This window comes from Heloderma suspectum, chromosome 1 (assembly GCF_057233095.1).
Source record: "Heloderma suspectum isolate Gila_16-S chromosome 1, 16-S_ref, whole genome shotgun sequence".
Classification (NCBI taxonomy): domain Eukaryota; kingdom Metazoa; phylum Chordata; class Lepidosauria; order Squamata; family Helodermatidae; genus Heloderma; species Heloderma suspectum.
The window spans coordinates 276,641,083-276,657,183 of record NC_139458.1 but is presented as its reverse complement, the minus strand read 5'-3'; the positions used below and the strand labels follow the sequence as shown (position 1 = coordinate 276,657,183).

The 16,101-nt window shown below is 46.3% G+C and overlaps 1 protein-coding gene across 2 annotated transcripts; it reads right to left on the bottom strand.

Moving 5' to 3' along the window:
* Window positions 1–2,151: 2,151 nt before the first annotated feature.
* On the bottom strand, window positions 2,152–12,972 carry CMPK2 (cytidine/uridine monophosphate kinase 2). Of its 2 annotated transcripts, XM_084826689.1 has the most exons (5): window positions 12,219–12,972; window positions 10,487–10,601; window positions 8,382–8,583; window positions 6,331–6,564; window positions 2,153–4,247 (listed from the first exon to the last, which is right to left on the bottom strand). In XM_084826689.1, exons 1-5 carry the CDS (start codon window positions 12,960–12,962, stop codon window positions 4,124–4,126), a joined length of 1,419 nt encoding a protein of 472 aa, XP_084682815.1. In that variant the 5' UTR covers window positions 12,963–12,972; the 3' UTR covers window positions 2,153–4,123. The 2 variants fall into 2 exon arrangements, with proteins under 2 accessions (XP_084682816.1, XP_084682815.1); XM_084826690.1 differs by lacking the exon at window positions 6,331–6,564 and having other exon boundaries at window positions 2,152–4,247.
* Window positions 12,973–16,101: the final 3,129 nt, after the last annotated feature.

The following is a 16,101-nucleotide window of genomic DNA, read 5'->3' as shown; positions in this document are numbered from 1 at the left end:
AGAAATTGTGGATGCAGAAAACTGACATGATCAGTGGTTTGGGGCAACTTTCCCCTGCAGGTTTTAGTTTAGAAAAAAAGGTGACTTACTTAGGAGAGATCTGATAGAAGTTTATAAAATAATCCATGGTGTAGAACAGGAGTAGGCAGACTTCAGTAGGCTTCTCAAATCTACTTTGGGTTTTTTTTCTAGAAACCCAAGATCCACTGACCAGAGCAAGGTGCAAAAGATGTACACTTACAGTGAAATCCTATACATTCCTATTCAGAGGCACGTCCCACTGATTTCAATGCTATTTACTCCAGGAATGTGGGTATAAGGTTCTGGCATTAGAATTTAAGAACATTTACAGTACAATCCTATGTGTGCCTACTCAGAAGTAAGCCCCATTGAGTTCAAAGGGACTTACTCCCAGGTAAGTGTGTTTGAGATTGCATCTTTAATGTGCTCTGAACACATTCTGAGTCTAGCTTTCAGTGCCAGAATTTTACTGACCTCACAGACGTTTTCATGTAGAAATCCATTGTTAACCCTGCTCCCAGCTTTTTTCAATTCAGCAGCATAATTCGGGGGGGGGGGGGTAGTGTTGCTACAGTTGCTGCAAATCACCCAGAGATCTATCAGTAGATCTGCCCACTTCTGGTGTAGAGAAGGTGGATAGACAACATCTCTTTCTCTCTCTCTCATATAATACTATTTATTTATTTATTACAATATTTATATACCACTCCATATCTAGAACAGATCTCAGAGCGGTGAACACAACAGATAAAACACTTAACGGATAATACTAGAACTTGGAGTCATCCCAAAAAATACGTCGGGGGCAGCTTATATACTTCTCCACAAAGTGCATATTCAGTTCATAGAATTAATGCATGGAATTTGGGTAATAGCCACTAACCTAGATACTGTTTGCAAGGGGATTAGACTAGGGATGTCGGAGAAATCTGCCACAGACTCCAATGAGGCCGGATTCTTTAGAATCTGGCCCCCCAGAGTCCATGGCAGAATGGACTACCCCCCCCCACAACATTTTCCTGGGATGGACCCTACCTGCCGCTGGCCGGTCCGGGTCCATCTGCTGCTGTCCGTTGCCCTGGTCTGCAGATGCAAATGGTGTCCAACATAGCGGACACCATTTGCGTCCTTGCTTTAGCTGTGATAGGCTACGTAAATCTTTACGTAGCCTATCACAGTAAAGAGCAGGGACGCAAATGGCATCCGCTACGCCGGACGCCATTTGCGGCCGCAGACCGGCAGTGGATGGAAGTCCGGCTGCGGATGGGCCCAGCTGGCGGCTCCACAGACTTGCCATGGAGCAGAGCTGGCCGGGGAGGATTCTGGGGGGAGGGATGAATTGCCTTCCTCCCCCCCAGCAGGCACCCCAACTGGATGGGTGAGTGTGTTTCATACACCCCTAGATTAGACAAATTCATGGAGCATAGATCTATATTGATGGCTTCTAGTCATGATGGGGCCTACTATATTCCAGATCTGGATATGTCACTGGACCTCAGCTGCCAGGGAGCAACAGCAGCCAAGGGCCATTGTCTTATGGGCTTCCCAGAATCATCTGAATTGCCACCGTGGAAAACAGGATGCTGAATTAGATGGACCTTCAGTTTGCTCCAGCAGGACTCTCTTTATCTTACTTGCCCTAAATCAGGGGTGTCGAAACTCTGAGGGCCAAATTCCATTTCAGAGTAGGTCTTGGGGTCCTCATTCCAGTGCTGGGTGGGGCCAAAGGCAAAAGAGAGGAACCAGAATTATAACAAAACTCAGCATATTTTAGCTTAATGCTCTTACTGCCAGTAACTGAGAGCTTCTCTGCACAGGGCTTATATTGTGTGATTAAGATTGGGCTGCTCATTGACGTTTGTGGGTCCTTTATGTCATCGTCAACCTCCACGGGTGATCCCACGGTTTATGACCTTTATCCCGCTTTTAAAAAGATTGAAGATAATGTGATAAGGGACGTTAATCCAATCTATCAGCTGTGGGAAATGACAGCATTGTGCTATAATCACAGCACCATCTAGTGGCTGCAAAATGAAACATATAGAACTTCCCAAGAAAGGAAGCCCTCGATTCAAAGCACGTGTCCGCCTGAGTAAAGGAGCCAAGCAAAGAATCCGGAAAGAATCCGGAAGCAGAAAGCCCCAGTAAGGATGCGGGATTTCAGCCTTATGTGATTTATTATTTACAATATTTACCCCTCCACATCAGAAGATTTCGGAGCGGTGAGCATCAACACTAAAAGAACAAAACACCAGGTTCAAACAGTTAAAACATTTTTTTTTAAGACAAATTCCAATAAGGTTGAACTTAATAAACCGCAGCTGGTTACGCAAGGAAGGCTTCTCTAAATAACAATGTCTTCAGGAGGTGCTGGAAGGAAGACGACGTTGGTGCCTGCCTGACCTCCAAAGGCAGGGAATTCTGCAGGAAGGGGGCCATCACACTGAAGGTGGAGTCCAACCATGCCATGGGTCCATGTGGAACCACCAGGAACACGCCCTCTGATGACATCAGTGACCAGGCAGGCTGGCAAAGATGGAGACGCCCCCTCAGGTATCCTGGTCTCAAGTTGTTTAGGGCTAATGAGTCTTACATGAGGCATTTTAACCTTTTGGAATGGAGGAAACAATGTACAAAAGCTAGGAAGCCACTGAACAAGCAATGGTAGGTGGAAAGGGGGTGAAGTCAGAGGAGGAGTGTGTGGCTATCTGGGAATTTAGGAGGACTGGGATCCCTATGGGGGCTGGATTTGGGCCACGGGTTTGAGGGTCAACACCCCTGCCTTAAATGCATGGCTAAGTGTCAGCCTGGTTTGTTTTATATGGATTTGCATGATAACATGCAGAACAAATGAGTCAGAGGAAAGCTAACACATTGCAAGGGAAATGACAATGACCATTTTAATTCATGCAAGGCAATTTTATTCCCAATGACTGAAATGCAAGATAGTTACAAAGTCAGGATGCAAAAACAAGAAGCAGGAGAAGAAAGTACAATATTAAGCCAATAGGCCTGCTTTAGTGAAATCTATAGATCTCAGTTCTACCCACTAAACCTATGTACAGTTTCTGCTGAAAATGTGATGAGTCTGGTACAAAAATCAAAACACTGGATTTCTTTCCTCCATATAGTTGTTTGAAGAGACCCAAACCTTTGTTGTCTGAAATGGTTTACATATCAGAAAATGTTAAATGGCAGTGGGCCAAATCTAAAATCTTGAATCTAAACCGTCTTCCACAGTAATCTAGAGCTCAAGCTGAATTCCAGTCCAGAGAGCTATGCTATTTGCTTATGCTCCTTTTTAAAGCAATGACCAGAAACTCCCCCTGCTGCCATTTCAGTGTGCTAAAATGGGAGCGGAGCAATATGAGTTACATCAGTAAGCTGTAGAAAGGTAATGGTTTGGCACAGAAAGACTCACACAGGTACCATTCTGTTTGGCCACAAGTTTACATCTCTAATTATTGGAGGCATTGGTGCTCAGGCCATTATTTATTTCACATTTTTGTGACCTATCATTAAGTAGTCACAAAGCCAAATCAGAGTGAGGACAGAAAGCAGTGCCCTCACTCCAAATGAGCAAATATTTTCACTCCATTTTACTCCTGAAAAACTGGTGAAATGGCAGAAGGCAGAATGAGGTTTTTCTTTAAAACAAGTACTCCAATTTGCCTCCATCCTACTGAGATTTCTCCAATGCAAACCTTTAGTCCTCTTTACTAAACTATAACTCATGACAAATGGAAAAAATGGAGAAATCCATGACAAAGTAGTATCAATCCAACATAAGTTTGTAGTGTAAATATATCCATGCATGGTCTGCTTTTTTGTCATAACAGACACTAGATGCAGTCAAAATAGACAGGGTTTCTTTTGTATTTTTGTTCAAACTGTCTGATCTTGATGGAAATGCAGTTCGTAACCTTACTTCAATATTTTAAAAACCAGTTGGTCCAATAAAAGCTTATTGCCTCTTTTGCTCTAGGCTTCTCACTCTGAAAAATGCTGCTACTAACACCCACATCCAACACTAATATGTTGGGGAATTTTGGATTGACTTCTTCATGCTGAAGAGCGCAGGCACTAGTGCATTCCCAACCAACTATAACAAATGACAATGCTTCTTAATCAGATGTAGAGCGGCTCTGAGAACCTCTTCTCTAGAGGAACTGGCATCAATGGGGTGACATGTAGGATTTGCCATCCTTCTGTAAGACTCTTCAACTCTATCAGATACAAAAAAGAGCAGGTAAAATTCCAAAAATTCCAAATACATAATAGCTATCAACAGCAAAACTTGCATTCTTAGTCAGAAGTAAGTCCAATTGAGATCGTAGGAAGTTCCTCCCTACTAAGTGTGTTATGCACCAGACCTGAGGACATAGTCCTGCCCTGCCCTCAACCTCAGATGACATAGCCCTCAGATGACTTGGTCACAGCTTCTCCTGTCCCTCAGCCACACAGGAGCATGAAGCTACCAAAACAACAGTGGGGCCCTCTAAAAGCTACAGCTGCATCAGGGGCCGATCTTCTGAAAGTTCTGGGCCTGCCAGCCTTCTTAAGGCCTCCGTTGCCTGTAGTCCCTTGCTAGGACGACACACGGCACTGCAATCAGCATCCCCTGCAGTATGCTGTCCAGGGCACTGACAGTTCCCGACCTTGCTGTGACCTTCGGCATCCAGTACCATCAGCCATGGTATTCTTCTGGTGCAACTGTCTGAGTTGGGAGCAGGGGATACTGCATTACAGTGGTTTCATTCTTACGTGGATGGATGGCTCCGGAAGGAGGTCCTTGGGGGATACCGCTCGCCCCCATGGATTCTCCAGTATGGGGTTTGGTCCCCTGTGCTATTTAACAAGTAAATGAGACTGTTTACCTGGAGTGTTCGAGTGCATTGTCTTCAAGATGCCAGTGGCACGCAGCTCTATTTCTCCTTTTCGTCTTCATCAGGTGATGCTATGGATGTGCTAGATTGGTGCCTTACTGCAACAATGGACTGGGCGAGGGCTAATAAACCGAAACTCACTCCAGACAAGACTGAGATACTATTAGTGGGTGATTTTTCTGACTGGATGGAGGGTGTTTATCCTGTTCTGGGTGGGGTTGCGCTCCTCCTGAAGGAGCAGGTTTGTAGCTTGGGGGTTCTAACGGAGTCATCGTAGTCACTTGAAGCTCAGGTGGCCTCAGTGGCATAGAGTTCCTTCTACCAGCTTCAGTTGGTGGCCCAGCTATGCCACTATCTGGACAGAGATAATGTGGCTTCAATAGTCTATGCTCTGGTAACCTCCAAGTTAGATTACTGCAATGTGCTCTACATGGGGCTGTCCTTGAAGACAGTTCTGAGGCTACAGCTTGTGCAAAATGCAGTAGCCAAATTGATAGCAGGGACTAGAAGGTCTGCATGTATAATACCGATTCTGGCCCACCTGCACTAGCTGCCTGTACATTTCCTACTGCAATTCAAGGTGATGGTCTTCTTGACTTATAAAACTTTACAGGGCTCAAGACTGCAATACCTGATGGCCATGAACCTACCCATACACTATGATCAGCATCTGAGTCCCTCCTCCAACGGAGGTTCAGAGGATCACAATAAGGGAGAGGGTCTTTTTGGTGGTGGCCCCCCCCAATTGTGGAATGCTGTTCCCAGGGAGGTCCACTTGGTGCCAATTTTGTCAGCTTTTCACTGCCAAGTTAAGACTTTCCTCTACTCAGGCATTTGATGGCATGTGATGGGGCTTTTTAATGTGAGTTGTTTTTACCTTCGACTATTGGGTGGTATAGAAATGAAATTAAATAAATAAATTGTCAGGTGCTAGCACTTTATTGCTACTGTTTTAGCTGTTGCATTTTTTTTTTTAATTCTGTATGTTAGAGATTTTATATTATGTTTTATTATGCTGCATTTTAGATTCTATTTTTTGTAAACCACCCAAAGAGCTTTGGCTATTGGGCAGTGTAGAAATGTAATAAATGAATGAAATGTAAATGAATGAATGACCCTGCTCTCCTGGTTTTGACTGTGCTTTACTGGATCTGACCCTGCTTTATCAAACACAATACCTCTATACCTGGCACTTCACCATCTTTGGATGCATGTGCCATAGACTCCTTCCCCTGGGCATTAAGCCAAGCCAGGACAGTCATAAGAGCCAGACTGGGATGTCCACAGTTCAGTATGGGATGTCCACAGTTCAGTGACTACCAGGCATGATTTATTTACTTTATTTAAAATTGTTTTTAGGCCACCTTTAAGGGTAGAACCCTCTCATAATTACACTTGACCATATTATAGTTTTAGTACGTACTTTTGTCGGAAAAAACTGTTTGCTTCCAGCTTGGCCTCCTCCCTTGTTTTCTCCAACCCTCGTTCCTGCAGTCTCCGTATCCTTTCCTCGGAGCTAATGGTTAGCAGCAAGACCACATCTGGCCTTAGAAGGTCTTCAGGCCAGTGGTACACTTGGTGCTGAAGTGGAGGCAGATTTTGCACTTTCCCACTTACTTCGGTGGCAATAGCATACGCAGCTGTGCTATGCCAATACCTATCAAGGTATAGGTAGCAGCGTGAGATTCATACGCAAGGCATCTCTAATTCTGTGCTTCAAGAATATCCAAAACCAGATTTCAGCACATGAAATAAGCTGTGCAGTTAGTTAACTCTACATCTATCAAAATTAGTACATAGTCTTTATGCGGATTTTGAAAGGCATTCATCATATCTGTACCCTTTCTCAAAGGACCTTAAGGCAATATACATGGGGTTACTCATTCTATCTTCACAAGATAAGCCCCATCATCCCCAGCCAGCATGGTCCATGTTCAGAGATTATGGTAGCTGGAGATCAATCTGAAGGGCACTGAGTTACCTACCCCTGATCTATCCTGTGCTGCACAAAGGCTTCACTTTAAAGTTCTGTCAGGGAGTAATGGAGACAGTGGTTGTCAGGGTTGGATCGGAGCCCATAGAGCCCCAAAGCTGTTCTGATTCTGAGGAAGAGATAGAGACTGTGGGAGAGGAACCTGCGCGCTGTTCAGAGGCGCCACCGGAAGGACAGCCCCTCCCTGATCACATTCCTGAGAGTGATAGCGACCCTGGCAGGCAGGGGGAGGGACAACTGGAGCTTCGGGGCACTAGGCACCAGCGTAGGGACAAGCAGGAGATGGAGGGTGCCGAGAGGAGGCGCTCAGCCCGCTTGGTGCGACATCAACAGCTGCGCCCCGATGCCCCATGGGAAAGGGGTGGACTTTCGCCTCCTAGCCCTTAAGTTCAGAGGCTTCCCGCCTTTACCTCCAAATGGAGATCAACTGATTCACTAAGGCTAGAAACCCCAAGTACGCAGCTCTCTTAAGTTTCCCTCATTAGGCTCCTGCAGTTAGCATCCATAAGCGTCATTAGGTTGAACGGAAATAAAGCCTTGGAAAAGAGCTCTGTCGTCTGTGTGTTGATTCTGGCTCCTTGAGGTGAGGATTTCAGAAGGCAGCATGGGTGCTCCTGGCAGTGGTGAAGGTGATCGATAATAGCCAGGTAGCGTTTTGCTTTGTTTCTACTTCAACAAGTGGCTGGAGAGAAATTCTGTATTGGACAATAGTTATGTCCAATAACTGGGGCAATGGGCCAAAGAATTTTCTTTGGTGTATGTATCTATATCTTTATATAGGCACATACATCTTGCCCTGACTGCTGGAAAAAACATCATCTTCTTTCAAAAATAATCTGGCATTCTCAGGATACTAAGGATGCCAATATAGGCGATGAGCTTAAGCACTGTTACACAAAAGCTCTTTCACCAGAAGCAATGACATTGTTTCTAAAACAATATATAAAAATTGTGAGGATTCAAAGAGCTCAACATGCCAATTAGTACTTTTCGGGGGGGCCCCCTTGAAAAACAGAGGCCCATGCCATCTCTCTCTCTACGGATATAGCTATAGAGCTATAGATAGACTTGCTTTTGGAACTCCTCAGAATTTCTTTCAATACAGGTTTTGTCATGTGGAAACTGGAGAAAAAGTTCAAAGCCCCCTTGAATTTGTGTTTCTACTCACACAGTTCTTTGGATCTAGGCCAATTATTTTGGAGTAATATTCAGTAAACGAAAACCAGCGATCAACCACACATCCATACTTTAGTTTTATAAAAGCCTCTAAATCCAAACAGTGGTAAGTAGGACAAAGGAATCTTAATGTTAACCTCATGCAGAAAATGGATAATGTAATTATAAAACAATTCATGATATCTTCCTATCTTCACTCTTTCCGGGAAATAGCAGAAACATAGAACTTTAGCTAGCATGAATGGCTATCAAGGGACTGGGACAAGGGTTCTGTGCAACAAAGAAGATAATTCATTTTTACAAACCTGTCTACAATCACTGGTGACTTCCTGGATTCTTTTGCTATTTCAGCAGCAACTATGTAGTTGGTCAGTGCATAAAACGCTCTCCGTATGAGCGTTGGTTCATCATCAAAAATCTTTCTCCACTGGCTGACACAAGGTGGAGGAGACCTCAAGAGAACGCCGTTCAAAGAGTCCTTCAAAGCATGAGTTACTGTTGTTTTGCCTACATTTGATACAGGAGTCCTTTATTCATCACAGAGCACAAGAGTTGATCAGGTTTAGAAGAAATTAGATCCGATAATAAATATCACATACATAAAAGCCCAATCTGTGCGGCTCACACTCCAGCCTGACTAAGGGCTATGATGAATAAGAAGCATGTATCTGCAGACTGGTTGGAACACAGTGGCTACTAACTTTGGAAAGCAAGGATCAGTGAGGATCCCACAGCTGTTGAGGCACTACATGGCTACAGGTGTGCTTGAGAAGAGGAAGCAGGAACTCAAGCCTACCCCTGGAATGGAGTTGAGCCTCTCCACCACCACCTTCCCCAGGGGCACTGCCTCACAGCTGCCACTAATCCTGGAGCGAGGAAGTGCAGAGAGACAGGGAAGCAGGAAGGGATGTCAAAAGTCCTCCCTCATCATTACCTTCCCCAATCGCTGCTTCATGAAGCAAGGACTGGGCCCCTCCTCCCCTGAGAGAGGCCATTCCAGCCAACTGCCCTGTGCCCAGGAGAGGAAGAGGAAGTAAACTGTCACCATCACTGTCTCTTCAAATCGGCTTCCCCCTCCTCCCACATTTTGATTATATACGTCCTCTGTCCTTCTCCTTTATTCCTTGTGTGTCACATCTTAAATTTAGACTGTAAGCCTGAGGGCAAGGACTGCCATGATTTCTCCGGGAGCCTTTTTGGCTAAAGGGTGGGGTATAAATGCTGTAAATAAATAAAGGGAAAGGCCAAGCCACGGGATGGCACAGCATAGCTCAGCCTTCCTCAACCTGGTGCCCTCCAGAAGTTTTAGACTACAATTCACATCATCCCTGTCCACTGCCATGTTGGCTGAGGCTGATGGGAGGAGGAGTCCAAAACCTCTGGAGGACACCAAGTTGGGGAAGGCTGGTGTCTTGAGCTACAAATTAGGAAGCCCTTAGTTCGAATGTTATCTTTGCCATGAACTCACTGCATGCTCTTCGGCAAGCCACGCCACCTACTCATGTGCCCCCACTCCCAATACATACCAGAAATCACTACAATAAAGTAATACTCATCTACCCCACAGTGTCATTGCATAGTTTTATGGTAAGCAATAATGTTCACCTACCTGGCAGACTTGTATGGATCACGAGATAAAGTACATGGAGCACTTTGAATGCTCTTAAGTGCTTGTTAAAAGTCAGGCATCATTATGGATGCCTAGGTTACTTGCCATAGCATAGCCTGGCCTCCCCCTGACTAGACCTTTAACTTTCTGCCATAGAAATGACTGGAGGCATTTCAGAAGCATCCCCTGAAAGCCCCTTGAATTTGGCAGCACCTGCCATATGCACATTAAAAGCCACATACTATTATGCAGCCAGAAATTCAGAGCTTAACTTCATGTCCTACAATGAATGTTGGCATTCTGAGAGAATGAGCGCTGTCACGGGTGCTCTCACAAAATGGCTGCCATTGAAACATTCATTTCAAAAGAATGCAAGCCGGTGAGACTAAAAGAAGAGTACCTAAGAACCAAGAACAAGGCAGAGGTGGACTCTGAGCTCCAAAACACAAAACTGCTCTTTTAGACCCTAAGAAAGATGGCATTGGAGGGCAGCACCTGGCTTTGCAGCATGCCAGCTTCCCAGTTAAAGAACGAAACAAAAAAACCTTAACAAAATTAAAATCAGGAGGGCCAGGGGGCATGAAGAGCACCAAGAGCGGTGTCTGCAAGCGCATGGTGCCCATGGACCCCACGTTGGAGACCCCAGGTGTAAAGGATTGCAGCCTTAGCATCAGCAGAAGAAAGAGAGTCCCAAAGCAGTCCAGATGAATTGTAGGGATGAGCTGCGTTGCTATTTAACAAGTACACTAATACTTTAGTAAGTATTTATTTAGGACTTCTTGTTTTGTCTTAAGTTCTTACCTGTTGCATCCAGTCCCTCAATAACTATCACAGGGAAATCTCCTTTCCTTGGATGCTCAGGGCACTTCTCCACAAGATCAAGGATCGCTTTGGCTTCAGGAATTAGAGAAGTGCACTGGAATGAAAACATGCATTAATTCAGAAACACCTAATGTTGAGGTTTTGCTTTTGCTTTTTCCTGCAAGCAAGTGCCTTACTAACTTCAGCAACGTCTGTTATGTACATTTAGGTGCTCAGATGAGAAAGAGGACAGGGTTCCTGTACCTTTAGTAGTGTTGATAGAGGGAAATTCAGATGGTGTAGCTTGCCAGGGAAGATTCACCTGCTGAAATCCCTCTTCTACATGCCTAAAGAGCCCTGTCTTCTTTTTTACATGGCCACCCTATGAACATTTAGGCAAATAGGAACTCAGTCACAAAAGTCTGGTTGGCCAGAAGGGAGCTCTAAGCTAGGTGAGGAGGAGGAGGAGGAGAAAACAGCACAAAGTGTGCTGGTTTTCCAGGATCCTTTGGGATGTCTGAATCAGTGTTTACCTATCCCCTCCAGCCCCTTCCCAGGGGGCCAAGATAGATGCATATTACCTTATACAGGGGCACTGTGAGATGTAGAGAGGTTCACAAGTCCAAGTTTGGACAGTAAAAGAAACAGGGAGAAAGGAAAGCAAAATACTTCTCATTCTCCACCACTGTTACCCATTTCCTACGCCCTCAAATCCATAAACTGTCTCCATAAGCTCAACTCCATAAACTCTTGCTAATGTCAAGAAACAACTCATTGAAAGAAGCACCACCAACTAGGGTCGTAATACTAGAATCCCGGGTCATCCAATGAAGCTCAACAGTGGGAAACTCAGGACAGCCAAAAGGAAGGTGTCCTTCAGACAGTACATAGTTAAACTATGGAATTCGCTGCCACAGGATGTAGCAATGGCCACCAATGTGGACGGCTTTGAAATTCATGGAGGATAAGGCTATCAATGGCTACTAGCCATGATAGCTATATATTGTCTCCAGTATCAGAGGCAGTATGCCTTGGAATAACAACTGTTGAGGGATAGGAGCAAGAAGGTATTAAATTGTGCTCACGCCCTGCCTAGGGGCTCCCCAGAGGCATATGGCTAGCCACTATGGGAAACGGGATACCGGACAAGGTAGGCCTTTGGTCTGATCCCATGGTCAACCCACACGTCTGCCAAGGGTTGGCAACAGTGGCTCATTTCTACACAGAAGAATGCCAAGGCTCAGCCTTTCCTGTAAGTCACGTTCTATGGTCTAGGTACAACTTGTTGAGACCTGCACAGCACCTAGCTGAGGCTAATCCAGTCCAGTCTGCTCTCACCTCTTCAGAGTGTGACCAAAGGCTGAGTTTGAGTGACTACAACATCAAACCAGCCGTTTTTCTCCTCCTCCTCCTCCCTCCCCGCTCCCAGTCCTGTTGAAGTGTTACAGAGAACTAAAACCTTGCTCACTGTTTTGTGACATTTTTGCTGGGTCCTACATTTTGGAAGTCTGTCACCTAGAAACCCTGGAGACGCCTCCCATCACCCCAGAAGGCTACCTCTTACTCCTGTGCTTCACACATGCTCAGAGATGCGCTTTTTCATCAGCACTTCATATATTATTATTCCGAATCCAGGGCTACGTCATGAGAGCGCTGAAAAACAGCAGCGGGACTAAGCTCTACCTCCGGGGATGCCCTGCTCGTGTGAACTGCCCGCTCGGAGAGCACTAACCTCCTCCAGGACCCCGCGGGCGGCTTCTAGAGAGCTGAACACAGCGGCGTCGAAAAGGTGAGGAGCGGCAGGATGGAGCCCCGGCCCCTCGGCGGCCACCACGCGCGCTCTGCCAAGCAGCTTTTTGCCCTCTGCTTTCCCCTTCAGGCACCACAGCGCCCGCCACACCTCGCCGTCTTCAGCCTCCTCGTACACGGACAGATGGGCCGGCGCGGGCAGCAGGAGACGCAGCAGCTCCTCCAACGAGCGCTCCGTGTCCGGCAATCCCTGCTCGTCTTGAACTAGGAAGCCTCTCTCCAGCGCAGCCGCTTGGGGGCTGTAGGAGAGCAGCGCCAGGACTGTGCTCCGACGAGCCGCGAAAGGCTCCCGGCTCAGTCTGTGCTGCAGATTTCTGTGCAGCCTGGCAGCTCGGACGCGCTCTCGGGCGCTTGGCGCGGCTGGCAGGCAGAAGGAATAGCATCTCCCCGGACGAGGCAAAAAGCACCGGGGCCGGGCATCGTGGACGAGCGGGCGCTCGCCGTAGCTGCGCAAGGTGAAATGGACCAGATCCGAGCTGGCCGATTCCACCACGAAGCAGCGCTCCGGAGAGGCGTGTTTAGGAGGCACCGCCATGGCAGGCCTCGATCTGAGCAGCAGCGAGGGCACGAGGCTGCTGCGTTGTAGCATGGCGCAGCCAAGCGAATCGAAACTCGCAGCGCTGGGAGAAGCCGCCTTCGGGAAACGAAAGCGACCGGGGCCGTGCATTGTTTGAAGCAGCGCGGCTGCTGGCGCGATCTCGTTCTTATCTCCCGGGACGGCGGGCGCTGCTGCGAGAGAGAAACGAAAGTGACTCGTTTTCAAATGACACGCCACTCATTCTTGCGAGGAAACGACACTCTGTGTTCGACTCCGAGGAGGATGCAACTCGTGCTTGAAAGGCAAGAGGTCGGGAAAGAAGCGTGTGTGTGTCCCACCCGGGGACGTTGCCAAAGTAAAGCAACAAGCAGAAAATGCAATGGAAACTGACACGGATGGAAAACGAAACTGACACACGGATGAGAATGAAAAATTCCTGGGGGACAGCCGTGTGCGCACGCACGCGCGACTCTTAATAGATCGGGACTGCAATCGCAGGCACATTTACTTGAGTAAGCCCCATTGAACTCACCGGAGCTTACTTCGGAGTACAAGGTATAGGATTGCAGTTATTGTGGCATAAACTTTCGTAGAAAGTCATTCCTTATACATGGGCACAATATAAACACTGGGGCCCAAAGGCCACAAAATGCAAAAAGTACACCGTCTGTGATGTTTTCATAAAAATATACAACAGGGGTATGTAAAAAATAATAAACAAAATTGGGCAATGAGAAACTGTCCTGAGCACCACCGCAAAACGGCTACCATGAGGGGCACAGCTAATCACAAAAGACAAGTAACCTGCCCCAGAGCTTAAGTAGTAGACAGACAGTGGTGGGAGCTCCAACACACTAAACAACTCCTTTGAACCCAGTTTTCAACACCAACAGAAACCTATTTCACAGAAGGCAAACTCCTTTCTCTCTCCACCCAGCCCCTGCCAGCCAATTCATTCCCCCCTCTTCTCTCTCTCTCTCTCTCTCTCACACACACACACACACCATCCATCCATCCATCCTCCATACACACACACACACACACAAACCCAATGTATCCATCATGCATTCCTATGCAAACATCCCTTCTCTTCCTCATTCCAGCACACACACACTTTTTCAGGACCCTTTCAAAATCCCCCCAAACCCCTTTCCTGTCCTCTCTCACACACATGCAGCCCCCATCACTTCAGACAGATATGCACACAACCCTCACTGCCAGGTTGCTTCTAGCTGGCTCCCTCAGCCTCTGCTGGCTTCCTGCTGCTTTCCCTCCTGGCTGGCTTCCCTGAACCCCCAGCAGGCTTACTGCTGCCCTTCCTAGCCCACCTCTCTGCTTGTGTAGCTGCTCTCTTTAACTCTCTCAGCTTACCCAACAAAAGTGACAGGAGCTGCTGTTCCTTCTTCTTTTTACTTGGTAGCTGAGCACACTACAGAGGAAAGCATCCGCCTGCAGCCCCTCACCATCTTCATTTCACCATCTGAGGCCCATGTATGGTCCAGAGGCATTCATGGGAAATGAAGATGGTGGCAGCTGCAGGCTCTTACTTGTTTTGACATGATCTCAGTTGCAGGTAAGAAAAATTATTTATTTATTTTTTTAAATGAGAGGGGTAGGGTACCTTGGTGGGGCACCAAGAAAGGTAAGATAAGACAAGATCATCAGTATTACCATTCACAGCATCCATAACTGATGCTGATAACATCAACAATCTTCCTAGCTCTGCTTTACCAATTTAACACTGGGATTGAGAGAGAATACTTTGGTCTTAACGGACATCCCAGCAGGCAAAGCATAACCAGGGACAAAACCCACAGATACAAGATTATAATTGGAACAAGTTAAGTGGTTTATTGACATGTAAGGCTCAATACAGGCATAGAAGAAAAAATGATCGTGTTACTCCAAATAACCACGTGGAATGAAACAAAAAGGAAAACCCATGAAAATAAGGTTGTTGGTTTATAAGAACCATGCAACTCACCACAGCAATGAGGAAATAATATCACAGAATGATACTGATGAGTAAATAAAGAAGTGGCGTAAGAACGGCATTGACAAAACCGCTGCTGAAAGCACATTTGAATAAGAATCCCAAACCTGCATCTTTCTGCTAAAACATCCCTCCAGCTCATTTAATTTAAAAGAATCCAAAGTTTGAGAACCAATTTTAGACTGTCTATAATTGTGGAGAAAGGTCATAGCTACCTATTTGCATCATTTTGCTTCAATGTCATCATCTACATCAATTTGGTGTTGGAATCCATACATGGACATATGGATGATTCCACCTTGCATGGGTGCCCATAACCTATTTGGAACCCCTGCTACCCGTTATCATCCTCACATATGTCACTTTGACACATTTCTCTTCAGAACAACCAGCATATGTTATGACTTCTCCATCAGCTGTGATGACTCTTGCTGCTCCTTTGGTATCTTATTAGGCCTGGGGTTTTCTTTATCCTTATCGCTGACTTAAACTTTGCTTCAGCAAAAATTCCAAGCTGAGGCTGCACTTCTCCATTCCGGACATCCATTTCAGTTCATTATAGCTGCTTGAATACCTGGATTTGGTGGTTTCTTGGGCCAGATTGACAACACACACACACAGCAGCAGCAGCAGCAGGATGGATGCTGCTTTCCAAGAGGCTGCAAGGTAATACATGTAAATATTCTAGCCATATGACCAGGCTGATATCATGGGTTTGCCCCATCAATAAGCAGCCCCCGCTCTGTCTGGGAAGGAAGCCTCTGTGCAAGGCTAAATGGAACAGCGTCTTAACACAGGGTGCTTCCTGGCAGAGGGCTCCTAGTGCTACCAAACAAAAGACAATTGTGGTAGGATCTACACTGGAGCCCCTATTGTTTGTGATGGTGTTTGTTTGTTTTTTTAGTGCAGTTGCTCCTCTGGAGGCACATCTTAATGTTAATGAATGCAGCACAGTATCTGCTGGGTTTATTACATGATCAAGTGCCACACACCAATGCACAGCGATGTAATTGTGGGAAAAGTTGGGGGAGCACAAAAGGTTATGTGCTTTTTATCATTTGTGTTTATAGCTTGCACACATACCACAAGCAGAAGTGGGAAGGCGACAAGCCCTCCGTCTGGAAGCACCCACTAAGTAGCATAGCTATTCCTTAACTGATTTGGGGAAGGGGGTGCTTCCAGACAAGGCTTTAAAGGTGCGATTGCTTTGTGAACTGAGCATTTGAAACATTGTGGGTGCTTCCAGACCAGGGTTTTATCATGCCATCGCCCTGT